The sequence below is a fragment of the Micropterus salmoides genome, unplaced genomic scaffold, assembly GCF_014851395.1.
Source record: "Micropterus salmoides isolate LMB-PRFRI ecotype aquatic unplaced genomic scaffold, ASM1485139v1 Ms_hic_scaffold_15, whole genome shotgun sequence".
NCBI classification, from domain to species: domain Eukaryota; kingdom Metazoa; phylum Chordata; class Actinopteri; order Centrarchiformes; family Centrarchidae; genus Micropterus; species Micropterus salmoides.
The window spans coordinates 14934850-14949630 of record NW_024040596.1 but is presented as its reverse complement, the minus strand read 5'-3'; the positions used below and the strand labels follow the sequence as shown (position 1 = coordinate 14949630).

Below are 14781 nucleotides of genomic sequence, written 5' to 3'. Positions count from 1 at the left end.
TCCTGTTATCATCACCCTGTTGCCAAAATAGCTGATGCACAATGAGTCATTCATCATGCTCTAAACACTGGTATTCAGAGTGTTGTTGGGGGAAACTGCTCTCTGTAGACACCACACAAAGATAAAGAGCCACTCAAGCCTTTTAATTATTCTTCACAACCATTTGTCATTCCATATAATACAGTCGTTCTTTAGAAAAGTAGGTGATTCCAAAGCAGATAACTTTGTGGAAACCAAATTGTTTCTCACGACAGGATTAATGGCAGCATTTGCACTTGACTGCCTGTGTCTGTGACATTAGTTTTAGTTGTGGGACCTTCAGTAATTCATAATTAAAGTAATATATATATACACACACACACACACACACACACATTTTAAGTATATAAAGTGATGGCTATTTAAGACTGTTGTCTTCAGGATAACTTTGTTTCTGTGAGCAGCAGGGGATGAATATAACTTTATTTATTTATTTAGTAGTAAAATACCATAACAGCTAAATGTAAACAGAGAATACACATTTTAAAGGATTTCTGTTGTGTGTCTGTGTGATGTTATCACTGATTTGCTTCCATGTCACTGAATCACTGAATTTCTGACATTTTCAGACTATACTCTGTTACTGTTGTACCGTAAAATGCATGCATCCATCATGGGTGGTTCAGTGAGCAAGGATTCCTGTATTTAAATGCATTTTCTTTAGAAACAGACATGTGGCGCAGATTTAACCAGTGCAATATAATTATAATTTTTTTTTATTTCTCAAGAGAAAAATCACAGCCTTACATAAATGAATCTACAGTTTGAAATGCAGCTATGGCTATAATCTCGCACTATCTTGTGCCGAAGCATTGTAAAGAGTCCTACGAATGCTCTGACCTTGCTGTGTGATAGCAGCCGACCATATATCACTGTCAAAGCGCAGACTGTTCCAGCCACATCCAAGTAATCTATTTGTCCCGGTAAAATATGGTGTAATTTGTTCCAAGTTTCCTGCAAGCCCAGCAAAAAAAAAAGCAATGATTTTAGCTGCATCTTATGCATATGTGTTATTTTCCAGTAGTGGCCTTTCTGAGTCTGTGATTCAAATTATCCTATTCAATCCAGGTCTACTAAGGAATACTTTATATAATGAATGTGTTCTGACTTTACATGTTATTTGCTTAATTTTAAATGGCTCCTGCCACAGTTTGAAGACCTAAAATTCACAACAAGATTCAAATTGAATGGCATATATAGCTTTACTGAAAGCTTTCAGTGTGCAGGCAGCCTAGCTCTGACATCAGTCCTCTATATTCTTGGACTCATAACGAGATAAAAGAATCATAACGTCCTGGCTCTAACTTGCGTCATCGTGCTGTAGTTTTTGGTTATATAACATTATGTAACTTCATGATTTGCAGCTTTACTCAAGGATGAGGCTGGTGGAACAGCATCCTTTTATATTAATTCAAAAATTTCCCCGTTGCATCACTAAAACAGCATCTCTTTATTATGGCGTTTGCTTTTGGCTATGAATTATGATTTACAGATTTGGATTATGACAACTGTTTATTTATCTCAAACAAAGAGTGCTGTGTGAGAGACAGAAATAGCCTGATAGTTCACAGTTTCATCATGAGAACGAATACCACTCTCCTCTTAATGGGTCTTTATGTTATTCTGGGTCAGCAGTGCATTAGAAGAACATTTCCTTATGTAACAACCTTCCTACACCACAGAAGTGGTCAGCATATCCTCAACAGCTTAAAAGAGCATGGGTGGGAGTGAGGAAATAAAGTTTAAACAAAAGAATGAGAAAGTTTTGAGATGGTGCTGGTTTCTGGGTCAAATTTATTGAGCCACTGTTTAAATCCTAAATGTGGTCGGTTCCAAACATTCAGCAAAGCTTGGATGACCTGGCTGGACACAGATGGACATTACAAAGATGTGAAAGATACTGTATGGTATCCATCCTCAAGTGTCCCATCTCTGGGCATGTTTGGAAAAAAAGCAAATCAATCAGTGTCAATTAGAGCTGCGTTCAAAGCAAACCACATCCTGGGAGTCAGACGCTCGCTCTGCACTTAACAGCATGGCAACGCAATTATGCCTGCAAAACCCTCCAAAGTGCTTAGGGTCTGAGAGGATGGACTGGTGCATATAAAAGCTCTTACTGTCTTTTATCTATACCACTCTCAGGTACCCTCCTGAGCAGAGATTTTTCCCTGAGCATGAGAGAGGAGAGCTGCACGGGAGGCCCTCTGTTTCACATCTTTCATGTTATGATCTGTAACCTGCCTGACACCCCAGTTTGGGATGCCATTCTACATAAGTACACTGATCTTCAAAGCCCCCTTTTTCTGCTCCCCTCCGCTGTTCATACTCTCTGTTTTGATACCTCTCTACTGAGGTCGGGGCAGCAGGAGCAATAACAGCTCTCATTGATTTCCGAAGGAGAGTCTGTACAGTCACTTCCTCTCCATCCGCCCTCTGTTAAAGGTGAGAACGCTGCACTCTAACAGCTGAGTCTGAATTAGACTCTGAGACGTGGGAACATAATCACATTTGACTTGCAGTGTGAAATACAGAAGCAGGTTGTGGGTCCTTTCTCCCACGTCGCTATCATGATGCTATATTTGATACTTCATTTGCATACATCGCTTCCAACAGTGTTAACCTCAAGGAAATCAACATTCAGACAAAGACTGCAAAGAAAGAAATGGCTCCCAGCTTCCAGATCACAAGCCTGCTACAGACATATGTTGTTGGACATTTTATCATGATGTAAGAAGATGAAATAAATTGCTGGAAGCAGTTATTGATTTGCAATACAAATTATTAAACTGTATGTTATTATATGAAATGTATTTTATAATAGCTCAGTGTTTATATGTTTACTCGTAAGGCAAGGACCTACAGCATATTTCATAACCAAAAGCAATATAATCATAAGCAATTCAGTGTGTGTCATATCATTATAATAATAATAAATAAAAAGACATTAATAAAAACAAAACATGAAATTGGCGAGTCTACACAAGAAGACAATGGCATGTGATTTTAATCTGTTTTTGGTGAATAGCTATGTCAATATGGAAATTTCAAAGCGGTTTCATCACTGTGTGGATGGATTGTTGGATTGTTACAGAAACATAATAATTTTTCAGGGGTTGCTTTATAGATCTGTTTATTCTTTAAAATGTTTTGCTTTTTCAGTTCAAATGCTTAATGTTGAATATGAAATTAATTTTATTTGTTTGAAACCCAGAGCATCACTTTGTGTAAGTGTGTATTAATATCAATGATCTCATATTTTGCTTGCGTGCTTGGTGCTTTGTGTTTTTACTCTTTGTGGTCCCAGTCATGACCAGTTTCTGTGGCAACATGATTTTGAAAATAGCTCCTCTCTAACTGGCCACTGCTGTCGCAAGTTCTGCAGGCTGCAGCCCACTCTTGATGCATGACTCGTTCATTGCTCATTATCATCCCACTCTCATTTCATCCCCGGCTCCCCTGCTTGGATATCTGATGGAGACGGTTGTGTGGGGGGCGGGGTAGTGGCTACTATAAAGCTGGTGTATTCATGCTGTGATTGGCTGGTGGGATCCATTTAATCTTCTGTGACTACTACAGGGTCCGCCCCTGTACTCCTCCCCCTCGCTCTGCCCACCCTGGCAGCATCCGTACACAACAGTGTGCTGTCTCTGTTCCAGGGAGAATATCAGCTCTGCACAGGGAGGAGAGGATTAGTGCGACCACTCAGCTCATCTGCATACACGTTCCCAGAGAACCACATGAGCACCCAGGGCTGCACCTCTTTTGTATAAAACCTGGCACTCCTATCACAGAGGCTCCACTTGATCTACTGTCAGTGCTGCAAGAGGATTTAATAGGGACCACGTTTTTTCCCCTGTTGGACTCTTTTAAACGATTTCTAGACTCTTTTTTTCATTTAAATTTGCAATTTCTTGTATGTGATGTCTCTATTTAATTGGGACAATGCAAGTAACGTCATTTGAGACAGACTTCCTCTGAGCATCAAAGAGGTTCACCCTTAATTTTTGGGGACTTTTACACTGGGTTTGTTCCTTCATCTAGTTTGGGAGACTGCAGCACCAGAATGCCATCTAGAGAGTCCTACGAGGTTCACAAGGAAGAAAAGTCCCTTGTGCAAAAGGCCAAACGAGAGGCCAATCAGGAGGATATTCTGGCGGCAGCTCTGGGGATGAGGATGGGGCCACAGAAACCTCCAGCCACTTTCTGGCAGCCACTTAAACTATTCGCCTATTCACAGCTCACCTCACTGGTCCGCAGAGCCACACTGAAGGAGAGCGAGCGGACACCCAAATCTGAGAAAGTCCACAACTTCAAGGTGAGACTCAAATCAACTTAAAGAACTCTTGTCAGCTGCTGCATCTTCCGAAACATAGCTTTAATTTCATCATTTTTGGCCAGAGGGCTGCTTCTCTTGCTTCCCTTGTGAGAGATGGGAGGAGGGGGGAGAGCGGATGAAAAACAGAGCTGTTTTGGTCTGTCCAGTGAGCCTTTATCAAAAGAAAATCTGTTGGGTGGTCTGTGGACCACTGCTGTTAGTTTGAGCACCAGATGGAGAGATTAGGCCGATGGAGAGGGGAAACAGTGGAGGAGTGTATCCCTATTTGGCTGAGGCTCACTCTCCTTGTTTGACTGGTTAATGGGATGGAGAGCAGCAGGTGAAGTAGTACCTTCAAGGCTTTCAAACTGCTGATGTGTACAATCTCTTTCTGCTGCCTTGTTCTCTTGTATTGCTGAATGTTGAATTTCATCATTTTAGTTTCTGTATTAAAAGTCCCCAAAACTAATGGATAAAGGATCATTTGAGTGGATTCATAATGAAGAGAGGACTTTAATGTATTAATGTATAAATAATCCAGTGTAACAACATCTGAGCTCTAAAATAAGTCTTTAAATGTCAAACTTTCCAAATTAAGAACTGGGGCAGTTAAAGGCCACATTTATTATGTTTATCCTTCTTTCTGGTAAAGCCAAACACATTTTCTAAATGTTTTTCTTTTCTGAATGATTAAATGTGATTATCTGGAGACTAAAGCAACACTACAGTTTGACTCATATATTTTCATTCCGAGCCTCTTAAATTAATTAATTAATTACTCCAAGTGAAACACATTCACCTTGCCTTTAGACATTTTCCTTGCCTAGAAACGGGCATGATACAGTGCGTTTCACCGACAAAACAAAAAATAATTAAATGATCACATAAGTCGACAAGAGCATCAATTGATTAGAAGTTAAATTATTGACCTAAGATTCTGTAAACAAGAAAAGTGACATCACTCCAGGTGTTTTGGATAAGCATTTAAAGATGGCTAACTGTCGAAAACTTCTTAGGTGATGTGATTTTTAACACAGTAATCGCCTGCACAGTGCTATGCCCAACAGAAACTAGCAATTCTTTACCAAAACAGCTAGCCTGTTGTGTTGTGCTGCTGAATGAATGCAAGGAAAACAGGGAGAAATGTGGCTTGTTTCTGCTCCCAGAGGCCTCCCTGACTGGCTGGGCTGTTGCTACCTGGTGCAGCATGGGGGCTCCCTTTCCTGCACAAGCAAGGTGGCCTTCTACTGTTTCCATAGAAAGTTTCCCTGACAATCTGGCAAAGTGTCAAATCCTACTGTGCCATGATCTGAGTCATCGCTGCACCGAGGGTCTGTTTGAAAAACAATCCTCCTCCACCCACAGACAATCCTCCTCCTCTGCCTCATTTAAGGTGGCAGCACCTACAGGTCTCCTGGCTAAAGAAGAGCATGGGGTGTCTATGGAGTAAATGAATGCAACTCCCCGCAGTTCTCTCTCTCTGTCTTGTCATTGCACTTCATCACTAATATCTGTCACTGTCCTCCTCTCTGTTGCAGGTCCATACCTTTCGGGGGCCTCACTGGTGTGAACACTGTGCCAGCTTCATGTGGGGACTGATGGCTCAGGGGGTCAAATGTGCAGGTAAATCTTGCTCTCAGGCTACATTAACACAGTCTTATATAAGCAGCTTTATCACTTCACAACATTCTCTCGTTACATTCGTGGTGTACAAAGTGAGCATTACTGTATATGGGTTACTTGGTTTATAGTGCATCTGGAGCTGAAGCTGGATTATTGAGTTTTAATCTAAAATCCCAACAGTAGTTTGTGGATTAGGGAATGTACAATAGAGTGAAATAAGGTTGATATATCTATGATGTAATAGATACTTCACACAATGTTAAAACCTTATTTTTTAACCAACGTTTTTCCTCACTGGGTTTGTGAATGGCATAATCAGTTCAAACAAGCAGAAAAATGAGTGTCGGCTCTGTCTCTGCTGAATGATCATTCCACAAAATAGCTCTTTATTCTTTTTGGAAATAATGACAAGATTTGTTTTTTGTAGCTTGGGGCTTGGTTGTCCTTCACATCATGTTGTCATTATTTCAATAACAAAGGCTATCTGTGTTTCCACGTCCATGATTTCAATGGATAAATATTTGCTGCATTGTGACCTACTAAACACGCAACAGCGGCTGGCAAGAGAATGTGTTAAAGATCGGTTCTTTGTATTTTTCTAAATGCATGTTGTCACTATATGTGCTCCACAGTGTTAGCATGTTAAAAAAGGTTCCTTAACTTTGTGTGAGAGATACAACATACACACATTCAGTGCTGTTGTTGTGAGGTAAATGGTTATATTTTCCGCTTTTCTTGTCAGAAAGAAAACTGAAGAGGTTTTTATTTCGCTGCAGCTGTTAGAATTCTTTTCACATCCGAGCATGGTACTATAATAGGGTCTGATGTGTGTCTTTGATGTTTTATTGATGAAACAAAGTATGTCACATACATCTGTGGGAGTTCTAACGTTAATTATTAATGTCCTGATTTTGAAACAACAATTGAAAGAAATGCACATATGTTTGGAGCCAATCTTTATAAACACTTATATCGCCATTCCTTCAGACTCGACCACAGCTACCAGAATCTAGGGCAGCGAAGTCTCACGTGATGCTTACATTTGCATACCAAAAAAAATGTTCTCCCACCCCCTTTTCTTTTTGTGTGTGTGAACTGTTTTTGGCTGAGTGCCAGAAAGCCAGCCTCTGCTTGTGTTTGTTGTGCCACATTTCCTCATCAGAGTACGCCCCCCAGCCTCATCCCATCATTCCCATGAAGGAAAACAAAGCTGGCATGTCTCTTTAATGAGGAGCAGAGCTGGGAGCGTGGGGAAGGAGCTCTGTTTCTACACACATTAAAATTCACCGGTTTCAACCAAAGAGCTAGGTCAAGCAGCTCAACCCCTATTTAACTTAAGTATTCGGTAGAAAAACCCAAACATCTAACAAATATGAATGGTGCTTTTTGTTTTAAGTTCCAGTCAGAAAGGAACCAGTTTCAACTGGTAACTGTGCTGGTAGACATGGTAATAATGTGCTCATTAGAAATTAGCAACCAGCTACCATTAAACCTCTTCTCAGAGCCCAATAACCAAAACTGAGCTGCATCCTCCTCCCCATAGCAACAGAGACAGAGCTGACAGTGCAGGAAAGCAACATCCCCTGTCTCCAGACTCCTGGCGTCCCTCGGGCTCTTTCCTCACCCTCACCCGCCCCACCTGGGACTCAGGGCCATCAGTATGCTCACATGGACAACAGGATCTCAGCAGAGTTGTGTCTGATGACAGGCCCTCCTCTATTATACTGCCTGTCTCATATTCTTAAGAGAATAATCTCTTAAGGTAATTACATTTCTGCATCAATGCTTATAAATGCAGGCTGCTTGAATTTCTCCAGGGACCCATATTAATATAAATACTGTCTGAGGTCCTCCAGAAGCATAGGCTTTCAGAAATGTTTTTTACAATTAAAAAGTAGCAATTCCTCTGAGGAGTCAAAATTGTATTTTTTATGTTTTTGGAATCAAAACGCACATGGCATTTGTCTAAGAAAACCTTTTAGAACTTGGAGACAGCTCAAAAGATCTAAGAGCTTGAAGAGCTGTCCCATTTTAATCTGGGAAACTAGGTCTAGTGTAGCCTGCAGCGCCTCAATTGCTGCTTCCGCTGCCATTGTGTGTGAGCTTGGCTTTGGAAAAGAATAGAGCATGCAGCAGCACTGAGTATCCCTCCTCCGGGCCACAGCGTTTTTCACTGTTCGCCTAATTCCCTCCATGTGTCTCTGTTACAAAGCAGAGCTGCAGTTCTCTGCATCTGCTCTCCACAGGCTCCTCTGTTCCCGACAAGGTGAATCCTGCCCTGAAACAGCTGTGCCTCAGGCCCCATTCGCTGTGACTGAAGACAAAACATGATGTGGGATACTTACACTATCATTGTGACTAATATGCTATTTGAACACCCAGTGAGGGTCATTCTAAGTCTAATATCATAGAGAAAAAACCCTCATCCAAACCAGAATTTCCGCATACTAATTATCAAATAAATTTTGCCTGTTTTGTTCTGAATTTCTAAGAAATGTTTCATACAAATTAAAAAAGAATATTTCATATAATTAATGTCCTGTGTATCATTGTTTTGTTTGACTGTTTTTATTAAATAAATTACCCTCTAGAGGTGACTTTGGATCTATACAGTGCTCAAGGTGACTCCAATACCATGTGTGGGAGAGAGAGAGAGAGAGAGAGAGAGAGAGAGAGAGCTCTCCAGTAGTCTTGTGACATTTAGGGGGCAAATATTGATCAAGGGAATTAACACTCTTCTGCAAGCCAAAACACATGCCGACCACATCCAAATGAACCTGATGTTGAATGGGAATTTACATACTGGTCCACAGTTCAGAGTTAAAATGACTGGACAATGTGATATCATGGAATGGCGTATAAATAGCACGCCACTTTTGAGGACATTTCGGCTGGACTGGACTACAAGAAATAAATCTGTCGATTTTGTATTCTGGTTGATAAATAGTGCAAATAAGAATTCTACAGTACACCATCTTTATTTATTATATCTATTTTTAAGCTGGTCATATTCATGATCTAAACCTGCTGTATGTCTCTCTCTGTAGATTGTGGTTTGAACGTCCATAAACAGTGCTCTTCTCTGGTGCCCAATGACTGCAAGCCAGACCTGAGACACATCCGTAAAGTCTACAGCTGTGACCTCACAACCCTGGTGAAAGCTTATAACACAGCGCGACCCATGGTGGTGGACATGTGCATACGAGAGATTGAGTCAAGAGGTCAGTTTAAGATGTGTGTGTGTGTGTGTGTGTGTGTGTGTGTGTGTGTGTGTGTGTGTTTCAAATGTGTAGCTCAGTAGAAGATTTTTTCCCCACAAGATGTAAATGTGATGAATGCAGTTTCATTGAAATACTTATGGATTTATTTTAAGACCTAACAGCTATAAAACTAGACTCTGCTGACAATAATTGACTGATTGGAGGCTTTTCATTGAAGGATTTAGGAAGAATTATGGAAGCAAAGAACTGCTAGAATAATTCAATTCTTCTAAGCAACTGAATATCTAACTGTGAATTTTAGTCACTACTGAATACATGTCATTGAAATATCAATATATCTAAATGTATGTGGAGTGATTTCTCTGAATTTTTAGATGGTCATTTCAAGTTTTCAAAATATTCCTGCTGTTTTTTCCATGTTGACATAATTATTATTGATTTCAATTGATTGATTTCCTTTCTATCTTCTAAACTTCTTTTTCTGATATGACAGAGCTCTGATGAACTCAAATGATTATTCATGGTGGTCTGAATGTTATAATTTTTTTAATGTGGTTTATCTATGAATCTGAATAACTTGGATATTGGACGCATAAATCTTCTATCGATGAAGTATGTAAAATAATAAATTACCCTCTTTAAAATAGTGAAAAGTGGAATACAATTCCCTTCAGATAGATGTTTTTCAAACTATGTGTTCCAAAGCCGTGAACTGAGTGATTAATTAATTTAAATTTCAATATTAAGTATTCAGTTTCAAAAATACATATTCCATGTGTTATAAGATCCAAACCCTTTCCACCTTCCTTTGCTTCCATAAAGACATTTAGTAATTATTCTAGGACAGCCAATTAAGCTTGTGTCAGGTCAGGTTAAAATTAAATCACACTAAATTTAATTACTTAAATAAATGCATATTAACATTTTCAGCTATTATGCTGAATACAGTTTTAAGTCTTCCCGAACAATCCTTTTAAAATGCCAGTTAAAATGACCTCTGTGGATCCTCTTTACTGTCTTTATAATGCTGGTTGGTAACAGCCTTTCTCTAATTGCTCTAATTTTATAGTAAGTGATCTACAATATGAAGGACTTAGTTTGAGGGGTTAAAAGTCTGATTACTAACTGACTTAATGGGGGGGGGTGCTAGTAATTGTAAACGCATAATGAGGAATGCATTACTCTGTTTCCTGCTGCCTTATTTGATTGCATTTCAGTTAAATCATTCAACTATGTAGGAAACTGATTGCTCCCTCATTGTCTGCCCTCTAATATATGTCTATAGCTAAGTTTGATTTATGTCTTTATTATTTTGCCTGGTGATGCAGAAAACGATTTGCATCTGCCCATGTTGTTCAATTGTGTGACACTGTGGACATTTTATCCTTAATATCTTATGCATATTTAAGAGTGTCTAATGGCATTTCCTAAATTACCCAAGGCAGTATATGCTGGTGAATTTTTCTACATTACTCATGACAGCCCTGACGATGTCTGAAAGATTGTTTATTCCATGTTTGTTCCTGAAGGACTGAAGTCTGAAGGCCTCTACAGAATATCTGGATTCAGTGATTCAGTGGAAGAAGTCAAGATGGCGTTTGACAAAGGTATGCGTGCCTTTAGTTCTGCATGTGGTAACTGATTTATAGATTTCTGTCAGCTCAAAACATGATGATAGACATAAACACACACGCAACATTTCAAATTAATGAGAAAGTGGCACATTTGTGGAGGATTACTGTCCATCTGGGAGTGCAGATCTTATCCTGACATGTCCTCTCACGCAGGGTTTCACAGTGTGGACAGACAGGGGGGACCTCAGGGGATACAAACCATGGATGTACTTTCACTGCCTTAAACATAGCTGTAAAAAAAACTCTTACGCTGTGTTGGGATTCAGTAGTAGACTCAGTGAGAATGTGCTGTCTTGGCCCAGTGCAGTGTGAATTTTAACTGTAAGAAAAACCCTGCAGCAGTGAGCTAAACTCTTAGCCAGATCCGCATGTGGGAGATCATCCATGACAGAGTGTCATTCCAGCTCACAGCACTGTGATGTTCAGTCTGCCAGCACAAGTAGGCCATGGCCTCTCTGGAAAGCAATGCATAACTGAGGGAACGTCAGAATAAAACAGGCCAGGCGGGTGATAGCAGCTACTTTGCAAAATACAGAGCGAGAGAAGATTCAGTTTTTACACCCACAGTAACACAATCACTTTATTCCTCAATTCACACGGTGGTGTGAAAGTGCTGGTGTCAGCTCCTACCCCAGCTCTCTTTCTCTTCTTCTTGTCTCCTTTACTCTATCGTACATCCTCACAGATGGCGAGAAGACAGACATCTCAGGGAATGCCTATGAAGACATCAATATCATCACGGGCGCACTGAAACTGTACCTAAGGGATTTGCCTGTTCCCGTCATCTCCTATGATGCTTACCCGAGGTTCATCGAGGCTGCAAGTAAGTCACAACTAGACATATTAGTCACAAACACACCTGTTTCAGCGTGTTGCATTTTGCTGCAGTTAAAGATGGCAAGCATCCTCTCTTAAGCTTTATGTCCTTTGGTTCACATGGTCACTTTGGTTCGTGTGGAAAATGCTTTGATGGGTATGTGTGAGTGACAGATGTCACCTGTAGTATTGACCTTAAAAGGTTGGATAACAGAAACACCCGTGATGTGATTTAGTCCTGTTTGATAACCTCCAACAAATACTAATTTGTTTGATTTCTGTCAAGACTGAGCCTGTAAATATAGATATATATAAAAATAATAGTTTGTAGTTTGTTTGTAGTTTGTGGGGTTGTTTTATCGGACTGCCCTTTGTTGCATGTTCTTTTAACTGCATAGGTTGCTGCCAGCAAAGCCACAGTCCTTTGCTTTTCTTCAACACGTATCTTATACAGATTTTATGGTTATTATTGAGAAAAAGGAAACTTTCATTGGTAATTTTCCTCAGTTACAGTTGTGAATGTGCAGCCATGTACAGCTGACTTCTTAGAATTACTTACAAACCTCAACACTGACCCTAAGTCCTGAATAATTATTCAACTCCAGTCGTGCCTCTAATTTGCAAAACACAACCATACAGTCAAGAACACACTCACAAAGTCCATTTGAATTAGCCAGCTCAAGCTGCCCCAGACTTCCTCTCAGGGACTAATGGCTTTTACTACCCCACAGGAAATAGCTACATTGATTCCTGTTTGTGCCCTATGCGGTCAGAGAGTGTGTTCTGGCCACTCTAAAATCCTTTCTGTTTCTGTTCAGAGTTCACAGACCCAGAGAAGAAGCTGGAAGCTTTCCGCGAGGCTTTAGCTCTGCTGCCGCCATCACACAACGAAACTTTGAAGTTCCTCATGGCACACTTAAAAAGGTGAGCAATCCGGTCGAACTTTGCAAGAGCTAACTGTGTGGTTTTAGAAAAGGGGGATGACTGTGTATTTTTTCTTTTTCCTGAAGGGAGAGAAGTCAAAATTTTTTGGGATTAATTAAACATTATCTCCACGTCATTTGTCACAAACTGATAGCACCTTCGCTTTATTCTGCATCGTAACAGACAGCAGAACTACAGTGTGTGTAAAAATGTTTAAAAACAAATTAAATGCATCTTATGAAATGTGGGGAGGGCTTTGCTCTTAGTCAAGGGGAGGATCCAAAGAAAATATTACTGGGGAGGTATATTTAATACACTGGGAAGGGCCTTGCTTTTTTTTAACAACTAAACAGTGTTGGGCAGTAGCGTCGCTACAAGTAGTGCCGTTACTAGCGTCACTGTTTTCTGAATCAAATAGCTTTTCAGTAACGAAGCTCTTTTATTGACCAAGTAGCGCGGTAGCTTGGTCACACGCTATATTTTCCCAAGCATTTCTGAAGGATTAGTAAGTGATGCCACCACCACACACGGACCTGTATGTGTAGCTGGCAGAAGCACTTCCTGTGACAGTGACATCTCGTACCAATCCTTGGGCTGATGTCTGCGACTTTGCTGCAGGGGAATAAAGACACGCGTGATGGAGTTCACTTTCTATTGTGATATGTTATACACCACAATAGTTATTGTAACACCTCTTATGAGAAGGATCAGGGTCCAGCTTGGACAGCTCTTCCTCTAGTGAGGAGGAAACTTTGATATGTAGTGGCAGAAACTTCTTTTCATGAGATGAGATCTCTCTCTCTCTCTCTTTCTGTCTTTCTCGCCCATTGCCATGAATGTTTAGGTTGTTTAGGTTGCAATGTTGCCAGAGCACAAATTCACATTTAAACAATAAAAATATATAATTAATTAATAATGTGATAATTATGTTACTTTATATTATTGATTTATATATATTGATTTAGCTCTCTCTTGCACACACACACTGTTTGGAGCAGGTTTTTAGTCTTTCTTCTGTTGCTACTGTGGAATGAAGTTAGTTCAATATAAACTAGGCCTATACTGTGTGTATGAGTGTGTGTGTGTATATATATATATATCCTAACTATAAAATATAAAAAAATTAAAAGTACCTTAGATGTAACTAAGCTAGTTTTGCCACATTGCTGTAGCTTAGCTTGCTACATTTCACTGGGGGGTAGCTTCTGTGTAGTGAAGATTCATTTAATTTAGAATAGCTAGTAGCTTAGCTCACTACATTTTCCAAGTAGCTTGCCCAACACTGCAACTAAAACATAACATTCAGCCCCCCTCCCCACCCAAGTAATTTTCATACAGTCCCTTAAACTCTTTCACTTTATTTCCAGAGTCAGTCCATGTTTCTAACTTTTCTAAATATTTCCAGGGTGACACAGAATGAGAAATTCAACCTGATGAACGCAGAGAACCTCGCCATCATTTTTGGACCCACCCTTATGCGTGCACCAAACCTGGACGCCATAACAGCACTCAATGACATCCGCTACCAGAGACAGGTGGTGGAGGTGCTCATTAAAAATGAAGATGTGCTCTTTTAAACACAGATCAGTTCAGGACTTTTATAGAACAGCCATCTAATCATTCTTTTGTGTAAAGACTTGAATAACTGTTTGTATTACATTGATTGATACATTTTTTTCGGAACGGACTAGTTCTGACCTAACATCTGTCCTCCCCTGTTTTGGGTGTGGGCAATGAACTTTACTCTATATCTCCCCATTTTTGTCGGGGGATTTTCAGAAGCTGACAGACCAGCATGCATGGTGCGAGGTTTATGTTGCTTTGTAGTCGTAACCCAGCATGTGTTAAGATCGTGTAGCGTTGTGATTTTGCTTTTGTCTGCTCTGTGGTAGTTATAGTCCACGTTCCCAGCTGCCTGCTGTGCAGTTTTTTTCTGTGAAACATTGTATAGCTGGATGTAAAAATAAGCTACTGATGTTCCTGGGGTAATTTTTATGATGCTGTATTTTTTTATCTCCTCAACTGTTTTTATGTAACCTGAAGTAGTTGAATGAGCCTTTCCTGTTAATGTGTACACACTGGTGAATTTGCCTGAGCTTAACATCATTATTGTGTTATAAACAGCATTAGTTGTGAATTAAATTTTTTACTGTACTGTTTTTGTACCCAATTTGTGCATGATCACTTTAATTTATTAAACCTTTCTCTG

General features: G+C 39.9%; 1 protein-coding gene across 1 annotated transcript; it reads left to right on the top strand.

Moving 5' to 3' along the window:
- Nucleotides 1-3677: 3677 nt before the first annotated feature.
- Nucleotides 3678-14781, top strand: chn1 (chimerin 1). The gene is made up of 7 exons (XM_038719824.1): nt 3678-4354; nt 5893-5977; nt 9025-9198; nt 10728-10805; nt 11518-11655; nt 12467-12572; nt 13978-14781. Exons 1-7 carry the CDS (start codon nt 4103-4105, stop codon nt 14147-14149), a joined length of 1005 nt encoding a protein of 334 aa, XP_038575752.1. The 5' UTR covers nt 3678-4102; the 3' UTR covers nt 14150-14781.

Coding starts and splice junctions, on each gene's coding strand:
- chn1 (XM_038719824.1), top strand. CDS start 4,103: ATGCCATCTAGAGAGTCCTACGAGGTTCACAAGGAAGAAAAGTCCCTT. Junction 4,355..5,892: donor AGAAAGTCCACAACTTCAAG/GTGAGACTCAAA, acceptor TCTCTGTTGCAG/GTCCATACCTTTCGGGGGCC. Junction 11,656..12,466: donor GAGGTTCATCGAGGCTGCAA/GTAAGTCACAAC, acceptor GTTTCTGTTCAG/AGTTCACAGACCCAGAGAAG.